A 17500-nucleotide genomic window follows, 5' to 3' on the forward strand; every position below is an offset into this window, starting at 1 on the left:
TCTTCATCGTCAAAGTCTAACCACTCTTCAGAATCCTCGGCCATCAGCTGCTCCAACCTCGCATCGCTGTTCTGCTGTTTGACAACATTCACCACGGTATTATTGGATAGGATGCCCCCCGGGTTCCTGTCTGGCTTTCCACTCTTCAACCGTTCCAGCTTCGGTTTCGATCCCTTATGGGAACCACTTCTGCCACCGGACTGATGGCTGCCACCGTCGGTTGGATTGCGATTAGGCGTTAGGGCGGCACTAGCGGCGAATCGTGCCGCGTGACCATCGAGATGCGAGCCTCGAGTGCGGTTCTTCCGTAACCGTGACTCGAAATCCTCAAACTCCATCCTCCGTTCGACCAGATCGGCCAGATGGGACTGCTGGCGAAGATCGAAGGTATCGTAGAAGTCAGTCTCTAGCTCGGAGCGTACACCATCGAGCGGTTGTTTCGTATCGTACGGTGCTCCTCCTCCTCCACTGCCGTACTGGCCGGTCTCGTAAAATTCGGTCGCCGACGTCGTATCCATCCAGAGCCACACAAAATGTCCATTCAGCATTTTCATGCGTTGCGCTTCGGCCATGATCAGTCGGGCGACCTTCAAATTGGACAGCACCAGCACGACACCCTTGGTGGAGCGCGAAATGTAGGCCAGTTTTCTGTAAGAAGCGAGAGAGAAAGGGATGTAAATTCTGATCGAACCACTGATTGATGTCCTCCCGCCCCCGGGGACGCCGTACTTGTATATAAGATCGTGGTTTTTTGGGAGCGTTATAATCATCGGATTCAGTGGTTTCTGCCTCAGTGCGGCACCCTTCTTGCCACTAATCAGCACATACGTATCGACATCGCAAAGAATGTGGTATGAATGCCAGTGAACCTGAAAAGGGGGAACAGGTAAGTGGTTAGATTAAGACGATTTTAATAGCTGATTATTATGGGGTGCTGGGACACTTACCTGTAAAAGAGTGGCTCGAATGGATTCGAAAATTTCCCTAGAGGATGGTTGTAGTATTGCTTGTAATTTGGTTGATAGCTACAAGAAAGAAAAAGGAAGATTAGAGAATGACGTCACTAGTGTCTAATCACGGATCGTGGATCGCGCTACCTCATCGTAGGAGTTGTGCAGCACCGCCGTGCCACCTTTTGCCCAAAGAACAGGTATCTTCATCGCGTTGCCAGCCATGGCGAGCGCTTTGGCCGAAGAACTGTCCCCAACGATAACCATTCCGGCCAGTGGCACACCATCGATGGCATCACACGCACTGCTCATCAGCTTCGACGAGAACCGCCCATTGTCCGGTAGATCGATGTAGATTGGTCTGAGCGGTGGTCCCTGAGGGTTCCCGAACGGGGGACCCATATCGATCAGCGTGCGGGCCAACGTGCGGCCCCACAGTTTCGCTCCACCGGTGACGGCCACCGCAAAGTACACCGCATCCGGTCGCTCCGGAAACACGGGCTGGGCACCATCATCCACCGCAAACGCCGAAGACGACGAACCATGTTGATGACCACCTTTCAGTAGCATGGCGGCAGCAGCAGCGACCACCTCCGATGAACCATCGTAGACCATCGGACCAAAGGGTGGCTCTTGACCGCCACTGGCCGATTGTTGCGGGTGAACACGAACCAGCGTGGCCCGATCGGTGCTACGAGTTGACGTCATGGTCGCCACCAGTCCAAGGTGTACGAACAAGACGGTTGTGCTCAGCAACCATCGGGTTATCCTGGAGAGTTCTTCCTGCATCCTGTCCGGTATCATGCTTTTGCCGGAGTCTGCTGTGTGGTTGGCGGTGTGCAGGTGGGGCTATTGAAGGGCAGTCCTTTGTGGAGCACGTCTAGCACGAACGTTAATTTACGCTCGTGACCGGATTACGCTGCATCCGCCTGGTATCGGGGGATCTGTGGCAGTGCGGTGGTTCCGTTGCTAAGCGTTGCTGACTCTGAAACGGCACCAGCAGAAAGTTTCTTAGCATCACAGTAACCATAGCCAGCAGCTAGTGACATAACAATCATTACACTCATCTAAAGAGAGCCCAAACACAACGCGCACTGGACAAACAACAAAGTTCTTGAAACAACACACGCATGCACACACGTGTAACATACACTCGTTTCGCATGTCCTTTTGCTACGGTCCGGCAACGCACGCACGCACGCATGCACGCATACAGACAGCGTGTAGGCCGTAGTAGCTGATTATATAATCATTACTTCATAAATCAGTGCAGCGCTCTCAAGATGTTTTCGCCGAGATGAACAATCCTGCTTCTCCTTCCTACACTGATATTCCGCCCAACAAAAAGAAAGGGCACCACCGGAATGGGTATTTGAACAAAATTAAGCTGAAGGACGCGACGACAAGTGCAGTGACGAACGCGTCTTCGAGCGTGGCGAATGGAAGACGCTCGTTTTGTCAAGGACCTCTGCTAGACAGTCTACTTGGAAAGCGAAAACCAGGGGAGGGGAATGGTACCAAAAAAACTTGTTGACATAGTAGCCTCGCTCCTTGGCTAGCTGTAGGATAATAGGATACCTCCTCCTGCTCCTCTTCCTACCCGCGGATACTCACGGATTAACGCAGTAATGCCGTATGCCACCGTTGACGAAGGTTTCATAATTTATTCCCTCGCTGGTACGTTGTCCGTTTTCCACTTTGTATGCCTATAGATGAGAACAATCGGTGCCGTAGGCTACGCAAGAGACATCCCAGACGGAAGCCAAAAGATGAAGATGTGATGGATGGCTTTTGCTCTGGCTCTCGAGTCCCCCTAGCGCTCCTTAAGGATGGTCCAACACCTGCGAGGCCGCTGTTGCTGCTGCTCCCGATGGCTGGAGCTTCGAATGACACGTAAATTGTGCGGACTGCTACCTGGCCGCCTCCCTGGACGCCTATCAGCGCCGTTTGCTTCAAAACATTCAGCCAAACGGTACGCCCCTTACTCAGGACATCACCTTTACCTCTCCCACGGTGGACAGGATGGACGGGATGATGCTGCGCATGTGCACCGCCAATGTTATCATATCCGCCTGGCCCAGCGGGCAGAATAATGGGAATCAGGTGTTGTGTTCAAACGATGACGGCATAACGCTTAGTCTTGGCGTAGTTTCATTCCGTTAAAAAATCAAATCGACCAAGTCGAAGTGAAACGACTGTTCCGGGTTTAGAATTCAAATATTTGGTGAATCACGTGTTGCCTCCCCGTGACCGCGAAGATCCTTTTTCGCGGGCTTTGTTGGATGTTGCTATAAAACATCGGAATCTTGGTTTTTATAGCACGATCGATAATGACAGCATCCGTCAATTTCATCTTGTTTTTCAAAAGAACAAAAAATAAGTGCAAAAAGTGCAGCAAAAATTGCGTTTTTACACGTAAACCTGGCGAATTAGTCATCTATTTATTTACGACGAACAATTCTTCTAGTGCAGCAGCCACACCATGCATCAAGGTACGAGCCGGCGATAAGCAAACGGAGATGAAAGCGAGCCAAACAGGCAACAGCTGCGTTGTTTTTTGGGGTGCCCTCGAAATGGGAGCAGCAGAGGAGTTGCCCAAAACTATTGATTGGCGTGTCGCGGCGTAACCCCCTCATTCATTTATTTGTTTTCCGGATGGTTGTTTCAGGTGATCAGCAGCAGTTCTTTGCCGGTGCTCCACCGTACCCGCAGCAGCAACCGGGATATAATGTGGGTTTCGCACCCCAACCGGGCATGATGCAGCCCGGGTTCCATCCGAGCGCATTCGTCCCACCACCGGAACAAACTGGGTACGCTCATTACGATCCGGAATCGGGAACAGCCAAAGGGTTCGATTTCAGCGACCAATCCATTCGGCGAGGTTTCATCAAGAAGGTTTACTCGATCCTGACGGTCGGTACCGAACAAGAAATTACGCAGCGTCTAGGCATAATTCAATTTGCTCCACACCTGACTAACTGGGGTGTTTTACCCATTCCGTAGGTTCAACTATCGATCACGTTCGTGTTCGTGGCATGGGTACTGAACCATGAACCCACGCGACTATGGGTGAGACAGCATCCGGGGATGTACTGGATTGCTTTTATCGTCATGATTGGAGCCCTGATTGCGATCGCTTGCTGTGGTGACCTGCGCCGTAAGGCACCGATGAACTTCATCTTTTTGGGCCTGTTTACCTTCGCCGAATCCTTCCTCGTGTGCGTTATTACTGCCAACTACAACTCGCAAGAGGTACGAACGGAAGAAAGTCTAAAATTCAGGATCCTAATGATTTGCATTGTACCTCTCCGACCAACAGGTGATGTTAGCTTTCGGTATTACGGCCGCCGTCTGTCTTGGATTGACGCTGTTTGCGTTCCAAACCAAATGGGACTTTACCATGATGGGTGGCATCCTGTTCGTGGCCGTGCTGGTGCTGATGCTGTTCGGTATCATTGCCATGTTCTTCCCGGGTAAAACAATCACGATCGTGTATGCGTCGGCCGGCGCCCTGCTGTTCTCCTTCTATCTCATCTACGACACCCAGATCATGCTCGGCGGCGATCACAAGTACTCGATCAGTCCGGAGGAGTACGTGTTTGCCGCGCTGAACCTCTACCTCGACGTGATCAACATTTTCCTCCACATTCTCTCCATCATCGGGGCCTCGAGAAACTAACCGGGTGGCGGTAAGACAGGGCAAGAGGACGAGCACGTGGTGCGTGTGTTTCTTACACGATTACCAACCGATATTTGTGTGTAGTTGCTCTTCAGTAGCTCCCCTCTTCGTGTGTGCTCCGGTCGCTAAAAAAAAAACAATTTTATCCTCCATCTATGTAACGGAACGCAGGAAGGATTTTTATGCAACAAACAGAAACGATACTAACCAACCTCTTAACACAGCCGGTGGCAGCTGGCCTTCGAGGCAACGAAACATGCAGCTATCTCAGTGGTCGATGGTATTATTAAATGTTCTATGTACGAAGAAACGACCGAATAAAAGTACACCAAAATATAAATCCGCGCGCGCGCAATCCTCTATACGCATCTTGGCCGAACGCTACCTACCACACACGCTAACCACCTTGGTAGTGTTTGACATCGTCCCAATCGTCAGATTTCCACGAACTTCGCATTTTCACGGTCACCAGATTCCGAGTGTTTTGGACTGCAACTGAAAAGAACAAACGAACCTCCATTGTCGCTCAAGTTGAACTAAACGCAGTTTTTGATAAGGTAGGCATTCCATTCATTTAACTGCTGCGATAGCTGTGCCCGTCGTCCGAGGCATCAGCCATCCCAAACTTTGGGGGGCTTATCAAAAATAGACTCGCAACGGATCGGAAGCCGTATCGGTGCTGTGTGTTGTGGTGCAGACGGTGAGGAGGGGGTATATGAGTCATGCATGTACCCCTTTTTGTCGCCAATCGATTCGATTGTGTGTTTTTTTTTTTCGTTTATGCTGTTGAGACCACTCTGTGAATTGTTTTCATTTTCGCACCACAGCTGTAGCTGATTGCATCAGAACGCGCTAGCCAATTTCCTTTTCGTTTGCGCCCAACAGTGAACAGTTTTTAAAACGGAAACGTGTTTATCTTTCTCTCCCCTGTACCCAGATTATCTGATTGTGAGCCATAAGGTGCAAGATAATGCAAGGTAAGTGTAGCCCTTTTTATTTGCCCACGTCTGGCGATAAGACGGTTTGCCTTGCATTTCGAAACCGTTGCGTTTCGATAACCCGTTGAGGTGTATCCGGTGATTTCTACTCAGCGACCCTGTTCCCAATCATTAGAACACGCGAGTGAACTCTATTTCCGCCAGGCCTCGATAATGCGGCCCAACTGGGTTGTGGATTTATCGAGGAGCTTCTAGAACGTTCTCTTGATGAGCCGGCTTACGGCGATTTCGGTGTGTTGCGCGTTGTTTACCGACTGCTGCGCCTACTGTAACTCGGTGACCACGACCTCGCGAGCGCGCGAGAACTGGGTGCAGCCAAAAATGTTTATCTTTTCTCGTTTTTATCTTTTCTCTCTCTATTATCAGGTTGTTGTGAATGTTGAATTCCTGCTAGAGCTTGCTCCATCTTGCCCCCCGATCGTTACACACCGTTATCCTTTCAGTCGACGGCACTAGTCCCCTCTTCTGCTCCACCGGTAGCAAAGACACGCAAAGCAATCATGTCTTATCAAGGAGGATATTATCAAGGTTTTATTTCCAACAACGTTCCCTTTTTTCGCATTAACCGTTTGCATGATAAGTGGGGGGGAATTCTACTGGAATAATACACTAACAAGTATTACCAAATTCATACACAACACTCACAACAGATACACTATGCAGTCTTATCATTCGACGGTTTAATACAGCTATGCAACTGTATGAATCATTCATTCAGAAGAAACGGCTCTAAAGAGCTATTTAAATCATCTGGATGTTCCACAGGTTACGATTTTCGAAGCGTTGTGAAATGGTCTCACTAATCAATATACCAAACAACGTGTGTGAAGATCAATTTCTTAACAAACCAAACCATCAGCAAGCCTTTTTAACACAATCCTATTCACACATAACCAACGAGAGGGTGTTCTGCTAGTGCATGTCTAGTGTGACTGCGGGTCAGTCATTCGTATCTAGTGCCTGTCGGTAATCGTGCAGAGCCTATCTAGATGTTTTTGGTTTTTTTCTAGTTCAATTTCTTATTATCACAACTTCCTAACACTGACTCTACTTTCGAGTCTCACTCAGACCACCTGCGTGTAGCACAGTAGGCTACATCAGCAATCAACAGCCCCTGCGTGCTTGATAACGCGTAACGCAACGCTCACCTCAACCCCTGTGCTTTTGATTACAGATCCAAATCAAGCGTACTACGGTAACCAGTACCCGCAGCAACCGGGCTACAATCCGAATTATCCACCGCAACCACAGGGCGGTTATCCGGCTTATCCACCACAGGGTGGCTATCCATCGCAGCCACCGCCACCTGGATTCAACCCAGCCTATCCTCCACAACCGGGATACGGCCAGCCGCAACCCGGATATCCACCGCAACCCGGTTTCGCCCAGCCTGCACCACCAATGTCGTCCGGCTACGGTACCGGGTACGATCCCGAGACGGGCAGCGTGAAGGGTTTCGAGTTTAACGATCAATCCATCCGCCGTGGCTTCATCCGCAAAGTGTACTCGATTTTGACGGTAACTAGGGAAACCATCCAGTTAGAATACATAGGAAACATTCACTGACCGCCTACTTTGTGTCTTCCAAACAGGTTCAACTACTGATTACCCTAGGATTCATTTCGTTGTTCCTGTACCATCGGCCGACGCAGCTATGGGTTAAGAACCATCCGGAAATGTTTTGGATCGCACTCGGTGTTATGATCGTGACGCTCATTTCAATGGCCTGCTGTGGTGATGTGCGCCGAAAGGCCCCGATGAATTTCATTTTCCTCACACTCTTTACGCTTGCCCAGGCCTTCTTGCTGGCTGTTACTTCGGCCAACTTTAATTCGCAAGAGGTAAGCAGCAGCATTGCTGTGCCTTCCTTACGGTTTCCAAAACTCACTCTCTCACTATCTCTCCCTTGCAGGTTATGCTGGCAGTAGGAATAACGGCCGCGGTCTGTCTTGGATTGACGCTGTTTGCGTTTCAAACCAAGTGGGACTTTACGGTGATGGGTGGAATTCTTTTTGTGGCCGTGCTGGTACTGATGCTGTTCGGTTTGGTGGCAATCTTCTTCCCGGGCAAAACGATTACGCTGGTGTACGCGTCGGCCGGTGCGCTGATCTTCTCGATCTATCTCGTCTACGATACGCAGCTAATGCTCGGTGGTAGCCACAAGTACTCGATCAGCCCGGAGGAGTACATCTTTGCTGCACTCAATCTCTATCTCGACATTGTTAACATTTTCCTCTACATTCTCACCATCATCGGGGCATCCCGTGATTAAGCGGCCAACGCATGGCAGGCGCTTTACATCCCGTTTCTTTTCTTCTCACGACTCACAACTGTGTGCACCCTTCTCTGTTTCCGAGGTTTCGGTTCCTTTTTACTACCCGTGCAGATTAGCCATTCCAGATAGTAGAAGATTAATTCACTAGAGCACTGTTGTGATACTCGGAACGGCAGGCGCTAGCTATAGATGTGTAATAAGTTAATATCAAAATCAAGAAAATTAAAGATACAAAGGCCATACTTATAGTTTGGGAGTTTGCACTGCTTCGAACCACAGTTTACACGTATAATCAATCGATAATCTGTTACCTGTTGCACAGCTGATGTTGGCTGGCATCTAATATTGGCTTGTAATTGTCCCAAAGAAGAAAATAATTAATCCTACGAGGCTTACCGTACCTACCAGATCTGGTTTTAAGTTATTTGGTGGCCACATTGCCTAATGATTCATCCAACTACATCTCATACATTAAATCCGCTTCATGGCATGATTCATCTTGCCATATTCCTGGAATTTAGCCGCGTGCTTGCGCAAGAAACCTGCGTCAAGATAGGGCCAACCAGTAATGATGATGCCTGTCAGAGGGGCACTGATAAGCTTAATTCCACTCCAATGTCCACAGTGCAGAGAGTCGGAGTGAGCTGGTGATGGATAGGTGTGTTTGTGTATACTGTTTGTGCTTATTAAACTTACCCTTACACGACGAATTACAGTGGCCGTACGTGAGTACAATAAGTGAAATGAGGAGTAATAGATGTAGATCCTACCAAAAAAAATCTCCAACAAAATCGAACCAACGCTTCAATCGAAGCCAATATGGAAGCTATACTTGTATGTAATACCCGTATATATGTGTATATGGATATATTTGTTGTATTTCGTTGAAAATGCTAAGCTTTCCAGTGTTGTAAGCCTCCCCAAATGGCAATATGATCTTTCCTCTTTGATCCTTTTATCTAGTAGATTATAGAGCGAAGGAGTGTAAAAAGAATGTACGATCGTGCAGTGATGAAGGCAAATAAAAAAGCATATTAAACTCAAACCAAACACCTGTGTTTTTTGGCTTTGTAGCGTTTAATTGGAAGGTCTCAAGGGCCTTAGACGAATTACCCAACGGTTACAGGCTTCCCGCGATAGAACGGATTGGTTAGCGTGATCTTCTCTCCATCGGCGAGCGTTTGCGGTAGCGGCATGTTTTTAGTTTCCGGCAGAAACAGGCTAGCAATGCCACCGGCCGTTAGTGCAAGTCCCATTATAACCAGCGGTATGGCCACGTTCTCTTTTCCCTGTAAAAAAGGAAACATTTGAATCGCGATCTTGATGCACAACAGTAGCGCGTGTCCTCTCACCGTGTAGTTCATGAGAGGGATGACGATTGGTCCGAGCATTCCGACTACCGAGCAGAAGCTCATACCTAATCCTCGCACCACCGTTGGATAAATCTCCGAGGCAGTCAGCGGAACGACGACAAAGGCCGATGAGACACCCATCTTACCAATGCAGTACAGTAGCAGCGTTGTGGTACGTCCTGTTTCGAAAGAGATGATCGTGTTAGAATGTGGATACGATAGATCGTGCCTGTGCGATGCCGACCTTGCGGTATGATGGTCAGCGCACAGGCTAGCCCACCGATAACCATGGTTGTGAAGAGAACACCGCGACGACCGAACAGATTGAGGCTCGGCCAAAGGACGATGTACGTCGGCAGCTCGACTAATCCTGCAAGAAAAAAGTTAAAGATTTCGTCTCCACCGAGTGCCGGTGCATAGTAGCTTAGTCCGACGTAGACACTCGTATTGGTTAGCCAGATGAATGCTACGAAGGTTGTTTTGCGGCGCATCTGTGGTTTGGCAAAGAGATGCCGCAGGCCGACAGTATCGGCCACTACCGCTGGCCCAGGTACAGGGGAGCTTCCGACATTTTCCACTGAGAGCGCCTTTAACCTCTCGTGCAGTATCTGTTGGTCGATGGTCTTTCCATTCACTCTAGAGGAGGATTATCCATTAATGCCAATGATGCTAATCTCATCCCTCACGTTCCTACCTGGCCATTTTCGTGAGAATTTGCTGTGCCTTCTGGTACTGGCCACGAGCCGCTAGCCAGCGGGGTGATTCCGGAATGAGAAAATAGAAGCAGAATAGGATAAGAAGCGGCAAAGAGACGGCAATGGAGAGGGTACGCCATTCTCGTTCGAAGTACACAATCACCGACAGTAGCACCAGCCCGACGGAGTAGGCGATGTTCGATATGATCGTGCAGAAATTGCGCCGCTTTGGTTCGACCAGCTCAATCGCTGTGGAGACGACGAGAGGGTTACTAGGTCAAATCGCTACTACCGGCATGGCGGCTCTTGGTTGACTCTTACCTATCATGTACGGACTCGAAAGGATCGCCGGTACCGTCAATCCAACGATGATGCGTGATACCAGCCAGGAGGGGAAGTTCCATACGAGGGATCCGAGGGCACCGGCCGTTACCTGCACTACCAGACATATGTAGAAAGATAGCTTCCGGCCCCAAAAGTCCTGCATATAGCCGAACCCTAGGTTGCCCACCAGTCCAGCAACACCAAACACCATCAGCGCCATCGTGGTATCGAAATCACGGTCACAGACCAGATTCCACTGACCACCCAAGTGGGAGGAGAAAGAGAGGGTTTGTAGTTGTACACCAAAACGGGCCGCCGCTGGTACTTACCTCCATCACAACCGTCGATTTAAAGATGGAACGATCGTAATTCCAACCATTTTGGCATGCAACCGGTCCCTGACCACCGCTAGTATCCCACGATCCCAACTCCTGGCTGCCGTTTGTCGTCAGCAAATGATGAGCAATGGCGGTGTAGTTCCGTGCGTACATAAGGCACTTGGAGTGTTCGTTCACTCCCTCGATCGTTGCACGATGGAACGGTATGCTAAGGGGGGCAAGAGAGAACCACAGAGAAATAAGAGCGGGGAATCGGACGATCACGTAATTATGCTAAATGTGATTAATTTAGATTGAATTAACGATGAAACGCGGTGCCGACCTTGATCGACTGTCGACACATGGTGTCCTGTTGGAAGCGCCCACTGACAGGGTTACCTTATGTTTCTGGCTAGTTCCGTGAGACGTTCGGGAATTCCATCAAACTCGGGAATCCGGCACCAGTGGTTCGGTTTTGCGGCTAGGAATAGTTGACTGTAACGGGAATAAGGATCAGGCATCACTAATCATGCTGCAAGGAGCATCCGTGTAGTATCAAAGCCAACCTGTAGGCGTGAAATGCACAAGGAAATGTGGCCGGAAACAGTAGCACACCGATGATGATCTTCTGATAGGCACCGAAACCATCGCACAGCTCCAGTATCGAATCGAAATCCATCGCAGAACCGTTGGAACACGTGGTTACGAACACGGTGCCGCGATAGTACTGCTGTGCGCTGCCAACCGACCGCCGACGGAACCCCTGATGGCGCTGAGATTTAACCAATTTTCCGAATTCCGGTCTCTTCTGAGCGGACCTAATTGATGATAGCTTATAAACGTTATTGCAATGATGATGACGAGCTGTATGATGAAGAGAGCTTCTGTCTTCTTATGCCGCCAAACCAACGGGCTTAGATTAGCTAATTCGACGTGCAACTGGGAGAGTTGCCATAGCGGGAGATCTCTCTCCGATCGTGGACAGTGATGGGTATATGCGATTCATTCCAACATCAACCACCGTCCATCGAGCATGTGATTTACACAGTACTACACCAGTATCCGTTCGTTCAGTTGGTTGCATGGAACTTGTCGATCTCTGCTCCGATCAAAGGCATAAAATTACAATCGCAAACACACAGCCAGAGCGTCCAATACAACAGCGCAGTGCTTTAAACTATTCATATATTTAGACTCCAGGGGAACAAGAAACGAATGTCACATAATAGAGCAAAACAGATGGGTTCAGATACGTAATACATGATGATATCGTGAGAAAACTGTCGTGCCATTAGGCTTACACCGACGTTATAAAGGGGGGGATAGATACACTTCTCTGAGACACATGCATTCGAGCGTAACATCTAAATGGATTCCTTGCTGCTTGCCAATTACCAGCCCATACCAGGATGGTTCTGATTAGGGGCACCCGGTTGCTGCTGTTGCGGCTGCTGCTGCTGCTGGTGACCGTACGCTCCCGGATACGTACCATAGTAGGCTGGTGGCATCATACCACCCGGTGGAAACCCAGTGTAGCCTGGAAGAGAGATTGTGTAAGATTCATTAGTTATCAGTTCGATCACTAAGCTCTCCATCTGAAAGAAAGGAACTTACTGGTCGGATAGGGCAATGTCCCGTATGGGTTGAAGCCTGCGGGCATCGGTGGAGGCACATAACCGGTGAATCCAGCACCCATTGCACCTCCGTAGGCACCGGTTGCCATTGGCATACCGGCGATTTGCTGCGGATAAGGAGCGGCACCGGTCGGGGCTTGTGGAGGTGATGACGCCGCAGCAGCTGCTGGTGGTGGTGCCGAAAAGCCGCTAGCACCGGGCGCCGTAGCGGTGGTCGACGTGTGATGAGTCGGAATGACGGGCGTAACGGCAGCCGGTACCTGTCGGCTCGATTCGTGCGTCAGATCCTTCATCAGCTCTTCTTTCTCCGTTTTGCGTGCGAAACAGAAATCGCTGATCTTGCTCTGGAACACGAGCAGTATCTCCGTGAGTCCGTTATAGAAGGTTTCACCCTCTTGTAGATATCCGTGCAGCTCGGTAAAAACATCGTATGCTGCTGCCAATTCGGACAGGGTGCGATCACGCTGATCAGTCGACACACCCGATTCCGCTGTGAATGCTTCATGTGCCGAGCGAATGTCACGTGTCAGCGTTTCCTGGCGTGCCAACGATTCACCAACCTGCTCCTGCAGGGGACCGATCACCTTCCCAATCTCCGACAGTGAGATCGCGGGCTCATTAATTACGCCCTCTTTCGCTAGTGCCGCCTGGAAGCGTTCTTTCAGATCGATCGTGAGCGTCTTAAACTCCGATTCGATGCACTCGCGCTCGACCTTCATCGTTTCGACCGCTTCCAGCAGTTCGCGCAGCTTCTGGGCGTACGATGAGTTGGAGGCCTGCTTCGCATTGCTACCGGCTGACGGGATCTCCTTCGCTAGCTGATCGGCCGCCATCGAGAGCAGCTCAATGCCACGCCGATGGGCAGCAAACTTCTCCCGGATCTGCTTATCAGCCGCCGTCGCATTATCGATAATGATGCGATACTTCTCACCGTTGGCGCGGAACGTAGCTGCCAGCTTATCCGAGGGGGTGCGCGTCCAACGATCCTTAAACTGGGCCCTCAACTGATTGTCCGAATCGCGCTCCTCGTCCATCATTCGGAACGCTTCGTCGAGGATTTCCTTGTTGCGTGTAAACAACTCGGGTAGCCGCTCGATGAAACCCTTCAGATGCTCGATACCACCCTTCTCGCGTACCGCCGAAGCCTTCTCCTGGAGCGACGGTGGCAAGCTGGCACCGGATGCTGTCACTTCGATGATTGCCGGTAGGTTAAGGCTCGAGAGCAACCCATTCATGGCAGTCGTTGCTTCGCGAAGGCGTACGATCTCTCCGTTCACTATCTCGGTCTTGCGACCCTCGCATGCTGCCTGTGCTTGATTGACCGCTACCGGGACGAGCTGACCGAAGATGTCGGTGAATCCTTCGCTTAGGTTAGCCGGCATCGGGATCACCTTCGCCAGTGGAGCCTTGCCAGGTCCGGGCAGCGTGCCTACGTCGGGAATGATTTCGTTGTAGATGAAGTCGTTATCCTTCTTCGCATCGGCCAGTGCCTTCTGGGCACGGGAGGCGTACTCCTGGAAGAGGGTTGGCTTCGAGGCACGTGACTGTGCCGTCTTGAATAGTTCGACCGCCTTCTGCAGCCGGCTGATTTCCTCACCGAACGCTTTGTTCGCCTTCGCAACGGCACTGTGGTAGTACATGGTGAGTGCGTGCATAGCTGCTTGGCGGCCAGCCACCTGCGGGATCCATTCCTTCTCCCACAGTGTACGCACCGAATCGCGCTGCAACGATCGGAGCGTCTCCGAGTACAGCTCTTCGCACTGAGCGCACAGTTTCGCCACCACCAGATCCTTCATGTTATCCTTGATGGCTTTGAAGACGAAAATCTCTTGGGCCTGGGCCAGCATCAGGTTGGCCAGAGCGGCAAGGCTATCTTGCGTGAGATCCGGCGTCGGTTCACCCTGGACCGTAGCGGAGGCGAACGTTTTCAGAAAGGTAAAAATGCCGGCACTCTGCTGGAACAGCTTCGCCGCTAGCTTGAGGCCCTCGTCATTGTCCGGACTCTGAGCACTGGCCACACAGCTCTGCAGGGCAGCAATGTTGAACAGGACACACGTTCGCTCGTACCCGATCGATGTTAGCGCTAACGCGAGAGAAAGAAAAGCAAGCAATGAATTATGAGAAGCGAACACAGCCAATGTGGGGGGTTGTAGTCTTACTCAAGCTCATGCGACCACCGAAAATGGTGCCTTTGTCGAAAGCGTCCTTCCATTTGAACGGTATCTGCAACTCCTGCACCGGAATTTTCGCTTCCAGTGCACGCAGCTGATCGTGGTAGCGATAGTTAATCTCCAGGCCGGCCTCCTGCCGATCGAACACCTTCCAGATAGCCGCATTCCGCAGCAGGTTCAATTCCGACACTGCCTCGCTGATGGCGTTCAGCTTCTCCGCCTCCAGATTCCGGTAGTTGCTTTGAATGAGCGTTTTCAGCGGTTTCGCAATGTCCACCTCGGTCGGTTTCTTCAACGGCACCGTCAGCAGTTCCATGGTGCGTGCTGGTGCGGTGGTTTGAGGATTTTGTGCGTCGTCACAGGACACTTCCCGGTTGTGGGGGAAAACAGGGAACAAAACACAAAGGGACACACAATCGGCAGACAAAGGACTCTTCTCTTCTCTTGCGGGATGCCCAAGGAAGGAACAAGGAACACTTTCACGGCGAACACGTTAATTCCTCATTCCAGGCTGACGAATTCTCTTCTTTTAAGTTTTATTAGTAATCGCGCGAGTTGCTGCAGCTGCTCCCCGATGATTCACAGTTGCCAAGGTTAGCATAACCTGAGTGACAGAATTTTTCGATTTTTTTTTCCAAAAATTTGTCTATATAATTTTTGATGTAATACAAACTTTAAATAAACCTTTCAAAGTCTGCTAACTTACAGTTTTATGCAAAATTATGAAAATATTCCGAATATTTTTGAAAAAGCCGGTGCCACACGAAGCGTAAACCCAGTGTAATGCCGAAAAGTACATGCTGTTTGGCATTACGCTAGGTTTACGCTTCGTGTGGCACCAGCATAGACTTCACCAGCTGGGCAGGTAAACAATAGAAAATCAAGTTTCCTAATCGAGGTCGACCCGCCGCCGCAGTACAGATAAGGACCTTCTCTGGCTAGTCACACGCGGGAAACGATGAAGAGTAACATTGCGGAACGATCCCCGACGTCGGGAGTGTTGTGGTGGATCTTAACGACGCTGTGCATGCCGATAGCGATTCCCTGCCTGCTGCTCCGAATTCTAGCGATGATACGTGAAAAACGGAACGCTCGTAGTTTGAACGGGAAGGTAAAACAAAGCCGTTGATCAATGGTAGAAAGTGTTCTAATCATCCATGGCTTGTAGGTCGTATTGATTACGGGAGCCAGCTCTGGACTAGGAGAGGCGTTGGCACACAGTTTCTATCTGGCCGGCTGCAAGGTGGTACTAGCGGCCCGGCGCAAAGAGGAACTGGAACGTGTTCGCAAGGATTTACTCTCGCTGCATCCGGTAGGTATAGGGCTGGTGCCAGTGCGTGTAGGGCGCTCTCATTAAAGATCATCTCGTTGCAGACGGTACCAACGCATCCACCGGTCATACTGCCACTGGATCTGTCCGATTTGAACAGTATTGCCGGCAAAGTTCAGGATGTGCTAGAGGTGCACGGAGCGATCGATATTCTCGTCAACAATGGCGGCATTAGCGTACGAGGTGACGCACTGTCGACGGCTATCGATGTGGACATCCGGATCATGTTGGTTAATTACTTTGGCACCGTTGCTCTCACGAAGGCTTGTCTGCCCTCGATGATGGCACGGAAAGAGGGCCGTATTGTGAGCATCTCAAGCGTACAGGGCAAGTTTGCGATTCCGCACCGCTCAGCGTACAGTGCATCCAAGCATGCACTGCAAGCGTTCTCGGACAGTTTACGTGCCGAGGTGGCAAAGGATAACATCAAAGTATTGCTCGTTTCGCCGGGTTACATCAACACATCTATGTCGTTGAATGCACTGACCGGATCCGGTGCCCAATATGGCAGTGAGTATACCAAAAGCGTGGCTATTCCATTTCCGCAGTCTTCTTGTCCATCCTAACGTATCTCATATCTCTTTTGCGCGCAGAAATGGACGCCGCTACGCAGAATGGAGCTACGGCGGAAACCATAGCAACCAGCATCCTGAAGGCGATCAAACGAGACGATCGGGACATCATACTGGCACCGATCGCACCGAAGGCAGCATACTGGTTGCGCCACCTGATGCCCTCCGTTTACTTCTGGGTGATGAAAAAACGGGCAGACAAGGTCACCACATAACCGGTCAAACGATCGGCTAACGCTTTGTTGTTTTTTTTTATTGCTAATATGATTGGTAATAGTTCCAAAGAAGATTTTTTAAAAAAGGTTTTCTAATTTTCATTCTCTCTTCACTGGCCTCGTCGCTCATTCCATCGCTTTCTCGCTACGGACTAACGAATAAATAGATGATGTAACAAACAGTTCCAATTGTAATCATTCGATTGCCGCGATAACCTGAGAATTGACTAAACCACTAGTGATAAGGTATATCGTACCTGGAGGAGGGATAATGTGGTAGCCAGTAGATTAGTTATTATATGGGTAGGTTTCCATTGTCACCATGACGATGTCATTAACCTACCCCAACCAAGCAGCATAATGGGTCTGCATTTTATGATGCCCTAATGATCACGGTGATCCATTAACGGCTGTTACGGCGTCAGGTACAGTTGCCCTCGCCAAACATTAAAGACACTAGAGACGGCGCCAACATGTTCGTGATGGATTAAAATATTAGTCATTTATTGGTATGAATTACAATTAGAAGGGAACTGACAGGGGGTTAGAGGGAAAGGGGACAGGGTGGACAGGTTGTCATAATGATTACTTTGAAGTACTTTTCGTTTGATCCTTAACCTCAACCGTTAAATAACCAGCGCACGCTAGAGAGAGAGAGACACAGAGATACCCTTTACAACCAGGGATGCCATGCGGGATCCATCAGGCATAGGTTGTCCGGGTTAGTGGCCACATGCACGAACGTGCTCATGCGATTCGCTTCCCCGCTATCGATGCGGGAGAGATTGTTTAGCCGGCCCATAATGTTGCTGACAGCCTTGTTGACCGTCGTGATGATCGTTTCCTTATCGATATCGTTCGTTCCCGCATCCTGATCGGTGGGTTGTTGGGTTGTGGTAGTGCTTGCACCGGGTGCAGCGGTACCCGCAGTAGAGCCACCGGTAGCGGTGGTAGCGGGGGTAGCACTGGCACCGGCACCGGCACCAGC

The 17500-nt window shown here is 50.1% G+C and overlaps 7 protein-coding genes across 11 annotated transcripts in view; 3 read left to right on the plus strand and 4 right to left on the minus strand.

The window, feature by feature from the left end:
• LOC125958314 (uncharacterized) overlaps window positions 1-2871 on the minus strand; it is a 10993-nt gene extending 8122 nt beyond the window's left edge. The window contains exons 1-5 of the mRNA XM_049691582.1: window positions 2565-2871; window positions 1098-1935; window positions 948-1025; window positions 730-869; window positions 1-648 (exon numbers count right to left, since the gene is read on the minus strand). The exon at window positions 1-648 is cut by the window's left edge and continues 876 nt beyond it. Coding sequence (XP_049547539.1) covers window positions 1-648; window positions 730-869; window positions 948-1025; window positions 1098-1754 — 1523 coding nt within the window. The 5' untranslated portion in view covers window positions 1755-1935; window positions 2565-2871. The remainder of the gene's footprint in view (window positions 649-729; window positions 870-947; window positions 1026-1097; window positions 1936-2564) is intronic.
• A 435-nt stretch (window positions 2872-3306) lies between these two features.
• LOC125956206 (protein lifeguard 1-like) lies at window positions 3307-4797 on the plus strand. The gene is made up of 4 exons (XM_049687848.1): window positions 3307-3442; window positions 3619-3863; window positions 3954-4202; window positions 4270-4797. The coding sequence occupies exons 1-4, from the start codon at window positions 3433-3435 to the stop codon at window positions 4627-4629; spliced, it is 864 nt and encodes a 287-aa protein (XP_049543805.1). The 5' UTR covers window positions 3307-3432; the 3' UTR covers window positions 4630-4797.
• A 165-nt stretch (window positions 4798-4962) lies between these two features.
• LOC125956205 (protein lifeguard 1-like) lies at window positions 4963-8947 on the plus strand. 5 transcript variants are annotated; one of them, XM_049687843.1, is made up of 6 exons: window positions 4963-5186; window positions 5457-5606; window positions 5994-6155; window positions 6802-7145; window positions 7220-7468; window positions 7540-8944. In XM_049687843.1, exons 3-6 carry the CDS (start codon window positions 6128-6130, stop codon window positions 7897-7899), a joined length of 981 nt encoding a protein of 326 aa, XP_049543800.1. In that variant the 5' UTR covers window positions 4963-5186; window positions 5457-5606; window positions 5994-6127; the 3' UTR covers window positions 7900-8944. The 5 variants fall into 5 exon arrangements, with proteins under 5 accessions (XP_049543800.1, XP_049543799.1, XP_049543804.1 ...); XM_049687842.1 differs by having other exon boundaries at window positions 5567-5606; XM_049687847.1 differs by lacking the exon at window positions 5994-6155 and having other exon boundaries at window positions 7540-8947.
• Window positions 8948-9009: 62 nt separating this feature from the next.
• LOC125956204 (beta-alanine transporter) lies at window positions 9010-11698 on the minus strand. The gene is made up of 8 exons (XM_049687841.1): window positions 11157-11698; window positions 10990-11085; window positions 10603-10819; window positions 10271-10529; window positions 9949-10198; window positions 9499-9890; window positions 9255-9433; window positions 9010-9191 (listed from the first exon to the last, which is right to left on the minus strand). The coding sequence occupies exons 1-8, from the start codon at window positions 11267-11269 to the stop codon at window positions 9012-9014; spliced, it is 1686 nt and encodes a 561-aa protein (XP_049543798.1). The 5' UTR covers window positions 11270-11698; the 3' UTR covers window positions 9010-9011.
• Window positions 11699-11740: 42 nt separating this feature from the next.
• On the minus strand, window positions 11741-14972 carry LOC125956203 (programmed cell death 6-interacting protein). Its single transcript, XM_049687840.1, has 3 exons — window positions 14384-14972; window positions 12205-14307; window positions 11741-12127 (listed from the first exon to the last, which is right to left on the minus strand). The coding sequence occupies exons 1-3, from the start codon at window positions 14709-14711 to the stop codon at window positions 11982-11984; spliced, it is 2577 nt and encodes an 858-aa protein (XP_049543797.1). The 5' UTR covers window positions 14712-14972; the 3' UTR covers window positions 11741-11981.
• Window positions 14973-15250: 278 nt separating this feature from the next.
• On the plus strand, window positions 15251-16696 carry LOC125956207 (dehydrogenase/reductase SDR family protein 7-like). The gene is made up of 4 exons (XM_049687849.1): window positions 15251-15506; window positions 15564-15707; window positions 15770-16235; window positions 16319-16696. Exons 1-4 carry the CDS (start codon window positions 15354-15356, stop codon window positions 16510-16512), a joined length of 957 nt encoding a protein of 318 aa, XP_049543806.1. The 5' UTR covers window positions 15251-15353; the 3' UTR covers window positions 16513-16696.
• A 231-nt stretch (window positions 16697-16927) lies between these two features.
• LOC125956208 (transcription-associated protein 1) overlaps window positions 16928-17500 on the minus strand; it is a 14017-nt gene continuing 13444 nt past the window's right edge. Inside the window, exon 18 of the mRNA XM_049687850.1 lies at window positions 16928-17500. This exon is cut by the window's right edge and continues 1027 nt beyond it. Within this exon, the coding sequence (XP_049543807.1) occupies window positions 17186-17500 (315 nt within the window). The 3' untranslated portion in view covers window positions 16928-17185.

Source organism: Anopheles darlingi, chromosome 3 (genome assembly GCF_943734745.1).
Source record: "Anopheles darlingi chromosome 3, idAnoDarlMG_H_01, whole genome shotgun sequence".
NCBI classification, from domain to species: Eukaryota; Metazoa; Arthropoda; class Insecta; order Diptera; family Culicidae; genus Anopheles; species Anopheles darlingi.